Source organism: Lethenteron reissneri, chromosome 52, assembly GCF_015708825.2.
Source record: "Lethenteron reissneri isolate LAM-NWPU_2019-01 chromosome 52, ASM1570882v1, whole genome shotgun sequence".
In the NCBI taxonomy this organism is placed as follows: Eukaryota; Metazoa; Chordata; class Hyperoartia; order Petromyzontiformes; family Petromyzontidae; genus Lethenteron; species Lethenteron reissneri.
This window is the reverse complement of record NC_083830.1, coordinates 377,765-385,924: the sequence shown is the minus strand read 5'-3', so window position 1 is coordinate 385,924 and position 8,160 is coordinate 377,765. Positions and strand designations below refer to the sequence as shown.

Here is an 8,160-nt window from a genome sequence, read left to right as displayed (position 1 = left end):
GTCAAGCGAGCTTACACTACAGAAAAAGAAGAAAGGTCCCCCGTGTAGCCTTGGCGGACTGTTGGGGCAAGTGCACACACATATATACAAACGCACGAAATACATTCAGACGGAAACGCGTATATTTAGTATATACAAAGACAAAGCTCCCCCGTAAAGCCTTAACAGACTATTGAGAGGGCATCGAACTCGGGTCGCCGGGTTCATAGCGCTGCGTGCTTACCGCTACACTACCGCTCCCCGTGGTATGTAGCATATACACAGACACACTGCATACAGTGCAAGCCTTCACGTACATATACAAAATACAAAGTCCCCGTATAGGCTTAACAGGCTGTGGGGGCAAGTGCTGTTAGCGAACGGGCACGGCACGCAAGGTAAGGCGTGCGTGTGTGACCAACACCACGCCCGGCCGCCTTTGTCTTCCCAGTCTTGTGTTTTACATAGGCACCAGTGACTCATTTAAGGCTGAGTCGACCTAAGGGAAGGGCACAGGACCGGTTCGGATATTCGCTGCCATTGCTGTTGGCCGTGAGTGGAATCGAACTCGGATCGCCGGGTTCGTAGCGCAGCGCGCTAAGCGATGAACTCCACTCTGTAGATATAAATATAAAGATCACCCGGATAGTCTTAACAGACTGTTGGGGCAAGTGCTGTTAGCGAGCAGCAACTGTGAAGGCCGTGACGGCGCACGAGAGGGTGTGGGTGGCCAGCAGCACCACCACTTCCGGCCGCCTTTGTCTCCCTGGTTGTGATGTTTGAACAAACACGCACCGGGTGCGATCATTTGAGGCCGAGTCGACCTACGTGCACGCAATTTTTTGCGTGTTTTTTTTGTGTCTTTGACCAAAATATTTGTAGAGCCGCATCACGCGTGGAGCTACTTGTACAACACAGCAGGTACACAGAAAAAATTAACAAAAATAGTCCGAGAACCGCATCACACACGGAGCTACTTGTACACACACATACACAGCAGATATACAGAAGAAATAAACAAAAAATAGTGAGAGAGCCGCATCACACGCGGAGCTACTTGTACACACTCACACAGCAAGTACACAGAAGAAATAAACAAAAATAGTGCGAGAGCCGCATCACACGCGGAGCTACTTGTACACACTCACACAGCAGGTACGCAGAAGAAATAAACAAAAAATAATGCGAGAGCCGCATCACACGCGGAGCTACTTGTACACACACCACACACACAGCAGGTACACAGAAGAAATAAACAAAAAATAGTCCGGGAGCCACATCACACGCGGAACTACTTGTACACACACACAGCAGGTACACAGAAGTAATGAACAAAAAATAGTCCGGGAGCCACATCACACGCGGAACTACTTGTACACACACACACAGCAGGTACACAGAAGTAATGAACACAAAAATAGTCCGGGAGCCACATCACACGCGGAACTACTTGTACACACACACACAGCAGCAGGTAACAAACAATTGTTGACTCAAATAAACAAAAAGGTGATGGACTAAACGCTATTATGTGTATCCCCCCACACACATCAAGTTATTATTTAACAATCACAGTTTGACTATTGTTCATTTTGTTGTCACCAAGACATCCCATAGTGACCCCCCCCCCCCCCATTCCCCGACATATTTAATTAATTATCCGTCACGTTGAATCACGTTCAAGAGAGACCCCCCCTCCCCCTCCCCTCCCCCATTAAAACGGGCTGCCCCCTAGCGGGCTGCCCCTAGCGAGCTGCCCCCTAGGGGCTGCCCCCTAGCGGGCTGCCCCCTAGCGAGCTGCCCCCTAGCGGGCTGCCCCCTAGCGGGCTGCCCCCTAGCGAGCTGCCCCCTAGCGAGCTGCCCCCTAGCGGGCTGCCCCCTAGCGGGCTGCCCCCTAGCGAGCTGCCCCTAGGGGCTGCCCCCTAGCGAGCTGCCCCCTAGCGAGCTGCCCCCTAGCGGGCTGCCCCCTAGCGGGCTGCCCCCTAGCGGGCTGCCCCCTAGCGAGCTGCCCCCTAGGGGGCTGCCCCCTAGCGAGCTGCCCCCTAGCGAGCTGCCCCCTAGCGGGCTGCCCCCTAGCGGGCTGCCCCCTAGCGGGCTGCCCCCTAGCGAGCTGCCCCCTAGGGGGCTGCCCCCTAGCGAGCTGCCCCCTAGCGAGCTGCCCCCTAGCGGGCTGCCCCCTAGCGGGCTGCCCCCTAGCGAGCTGCCCCCTAGCGAGCTGCCGCTAGGGGCAGCCGAAGAGGCGCAAGGAGGTGAAGCCCAGAGGGGGCACCTGTAGCATGCCGAGCCGCAGGTGCCCCCCCCCACACCCCCCACACACCCTACACACACACACTACCACACACACACACACACACACACCCTACACACACACCACACACACACCCTACACACACACACCCCACACACACACACTACACACACATACACCTACACACAACCCACACACACACCCTACACACACACACACACACACACCCCACACACCCCACACACACCTACACACACCCACCACACACACACCCTACACACACACACACACCACACACACACCCACCAACACACACCCTACACACCCACACCACCACACACACACCAACCTACACACACACACACCCTACACACACACACACACCTACACACACACACACCCTACCACACACACACACCCTACACACACACACCACCACACACACACACACCCTACACACACACTACACACACACCCTATACACACACACTATACACACACACACACACCCCACACCCACACACACACACACACCCTACACACACACACCACACACACACACCCCACACCCTACACACACACACACTAACACACACCTACACACACACACACCCTACACACACACACCCCTACACACACACACTATACACACACCCTACACACACACACCCTACACACACACACTATACACACACACACACCCTACACACACACACACACCCACACACCACACACACACACACCACCCTACACACACACACACCTACACACACACACACCCTACACACACACACACCCTACACCCTACACACACACACCCTACACACACACACATACACACCCTACACACACACACACCCTACACACACACACACACTATACACACACACACTATACACACACCCTACACACACACACCCTACACACACACACACTATACACACACCCTACACACACACACCCTACGCACACACACACTATACACACACCCTACAACACACACACACCTACACACACACACCCTACACACACACACTATACACACACCCTACACACACACACCCTACACACACACACTATACACACACACACACTATACCACACCCTACACACACACACCCTACACACACACACACTATACACACACCCTACACACACACACCCACACACACACACCTACACACACACACACCCTACACACACACACACTATACACACACCCTACACACACACACCCTACACACACACACACCCTATACACACACCCTACACACACACACACCCTACACACACACCCTATACACACCACACCTATACACACACACCCTATACACACACACCTATACACACACCCCTATACACACACACCCTATACACACACACACACCCTATACACACACACCCTATACACACACACACCCTATACACACACACACACCCCCACACACACACCCTACACACACACACCCACACCCTACACACACCCTACACCACACACACACCCTACACACACACCCTACACACACACCCCACACCCTACACACACACACCCTACACAACACCACACACACACACCCTACACACACACACCACACACACACACCTACACACACACACCCCACACCCCACACACACACACACTCTATACACACACCCCTACACACACCCTACACACACACACCCTATACACACACACCCTATACACACACACCCTACACACACACCCTATACACACACACACCTATACACACACACCCTATACACACACACCCTATACACACACACCCTACACACACACACCCTACACACCACACACCCTATACACACTCCCTACACACACACACACACCCTACACACACACACACCCTATACACACACCCTATACACACACACCCTACACACACACACACACCCTACACACACACACACCCTATACACACACACCCTACACACACACCTACACACACACCCTACACACACACACACCCTATACACACACACCCACACACACACCCTACACACACACACACACCCTACACACCACCCTACACACACACACACCCCACACACACACACACCCTATACACACACACCCTACACACACACCCTATACATACACACCCTACACACACACACCTACACACACACACACCCTATACACACACACCCTACACACCCTACACACACACCCTATACACACACACCCCACACCCACACACCACACTACACACACACCTACACCACACACCCTATACACACACCCTACACACACCCTACACACACACAACTATACACACACACCCACACCCACACACACCACACTACACACACCCTACACACCACACACACCACTACACACACACACCACACTACACACCTACACACACACACACCTACACACACACCCCACACCCACACACACCACACTACACACACACCCTACACACAAACACACACCACTACACACACACACCACACTCACACCACCCTACACACACCCTACACACACACACCCCACACCCACACCCTATACACACACACCCACACAACCCTATACACACCCCCCACACACACCCTACACACACACACCCTACACACACACCCTATACACACACACCCCACACCCACACACACCACTACACACACACCCTACACACACACACCCTACACACACACCCTACACACACACACCCTATACACACACACCCCACACACCACACTACACACACACCCTAAACACACACACCCCCTACACCACACACACCCACACCCACACACACCACACTACACACACACCCTACACACACACACCCTATACACACACCCCACACACACACACACCACACTACACACACACCCTACACACACACACACCCTATACACACACACCCACCACACACACACACACTACACACACACCCTACACACACACACCCTATACACACACACCCCACACCCACACACACCACACTACACACACACCCCACACACACACACCCTATACACACACACCCACCCCCACACACACACTACACACACACCCTACACACACCACACCACACTACAACACACACCACACACACACCACACACACCTACACACACACACACACCACACACACACCCTACACACCACACCCTACACCACACACCCCACACTACACACACACCACACACACACCCTACACACACACACACCCTATACACACACACCCTATACACACCACACACACACACACCCTACACACACCACACCCTATACACACACACCCCACACCCACCACACCACACTACACACACACCCTACACACACACAGACCCTATACACACACACCCCACACCCACCACACCACACTACACACACACCCTACACACACACACACACACACAACCACCACCCACACACACACACACACCCTACACACACACCACCACGCTACACACACACCCTACACACACACCTACACACACACACCACACTACACACACACACCACACACACACACCACACACACCTACACACACACACACCACACTACACACACACACCACACACACCACCACACACACCCTACACACACATACACTACACACACACACTACACACACACACACCACACACACCCTACACACACACCCCCACACACCCTACACACACACACACACACACACACACACACACCACACACACCCTACACACACACACACCACACACACTACACACACACACACTACACACACACACACACCACACACACCCTACACACACACCCCCCACACCCCTACACACACACACACTACACACACCACACACACCCTACACACACACCACACACACACACACCCCACACACCCTACACACACACCCTACCACACACCTACCACACACCCTACACACACCACACACACACACCCCCCCACACACCCTACACACACACACCCCACACACACCACACACACACACCCCCACACACACCCTACACACACACACACCCCCCAACACACCCCCCACACACACCCCCACCACACCCCCCACACACACACCCTACACACACACACACACCCCACACACACCACACACACACACCCCCCACACACACCCTACACACACCCTACACACACACCCTACACACACACCCTACACACACCACACACACACACCCCACACACCCTACACCACACACACCCCACACACACCACACACACACCCCCCACACACACCCTACCACACACACCCCCACACACCACACACCCCCCCACACACACCCTACACACACACACACACCCCACACACACCACACACACCTACACACACACACACACACCACCCTACACACACACCCTACACACACCCCACACACACCCTACACACACCACACACACACCCCCCACACACACCCTACACACACACACCCCCACACACCACACACCCCCCACACACACCCTACACACACACACACCCCACACACACCACACACACACCCCCACACACACCCTACACACACACCCTACACCACACCTACACACACACCCTACACACACACACACACACACCCACACACACCCTACACACACACACACCCCACACACCCACACAACACACCCCACACACACCCTACACACACACCCCACACACACCACAAACACCCCCCACACACACCCTACACACACACACACCCCACACACACCACACACACACCCTACACACACACCACACACACACCCTACACACACACCCTACACACACACACACCCACACACACCACACACACACCCCCCACACACACCACACACACCCTACACACACACCACACACACACACCCCACAACCACCCACACACACCACACACCCCACACACACCACACACACACACCCCCCACACACACCACACACACACCCTACAACACACCACACACACACACCCCCCACACACACCACACACACACACCCTACACACACCCACACACCCCACAAACACACCACACACACAAACACACACACAACCCTACACACACACCAAACACACACCCACACACACACACACACCCACACACACCACACACACACCCCCACACACACCACACACACACCCTACACACACACCACACCCTACACACACCACACACACACACACACCCACACACAAACACCACACACCCCACACACATCCCCCCCACCACACCCCCCCCACACCCCCCACACCCCTCCCCACACCCCCCCACAACCCCCCCCCACCCCACACCTCCCCACGCCCCCCCACACATCCCCACACATCCCCCACACATCCCCCACACATCCCCCACACATCCCCCACACATCCCCCACACATCCCCCACACATCCCCCACACATCCCCCACACATCCCCCACACCCCCCATACCCCCCCACACACCCCCCACACCCCCCCCCAACACCCACACACCCCCACACCCCCCCACACACCCCCTACACACCCCCACACACCCCCCACACAACCCCCTCACACACCCACACCCCCGCCCGTGCACTCGGGGTGGCCACGCGTGCTTCACGCGTGCGCTGCGTTCAAGGTCACGCGGCTCGTGCGTCTCGCAGAGTTGGCCGTGAAAGCGATCGCGTCGCGGGTTCGGTGACAATCCCTCAACACTTGTCGGGGCGAGGGGTGGGTCGGTGGGTGATTGAGTCGGTGAGTGAGTAAACGAGTAGGTGAGTGAAGAAACGAGTAGGTGAGTGGGTCAATGATTGAGTAGGTGAGTGAGGAAACGAGTAGGTGAGTGAGTAGGTGAGTGGGTCAATTATTGAATGGGTGAGTGAGTAAACGAGGAGGTGAGTGAGTAGGTGAGTGGGTCAATGATGGAGTAGGTGAGTGAGTAAACGAGTAGGTGAGTGAGTAGGGAGTGGGTCAATGATTGAGTAGGTGAGTGGGTCGGTCGGTGATTGAGTCGGTGAGTGAG

General features: G+C 55.0%; 1 protein-coding gene across 1 annotated transcript in view; it reads right to left on the bottom strand.

Moving 5' to 3' along the window:
• Window positions 1-1,887: 1,887 nt before the first annotated feature.
• The window catches only part of LOC133355863 (acanthoscurrin-2-like), an 8,696-nt gene continuing 2,423 nt past the window's right edge, over window positions 1,888-8,160 (bottom strand). Inside the window, exon 2 of the mRNA XM_061573276.1 lies at window positions 1,888-2,200. Coding sequence (XP_061429260.1) covers window positions 1,888-2,200 — 313 coding nt within the window. The remainder of the gene's footprint in view (window positions 2,201-8,160) is intronic.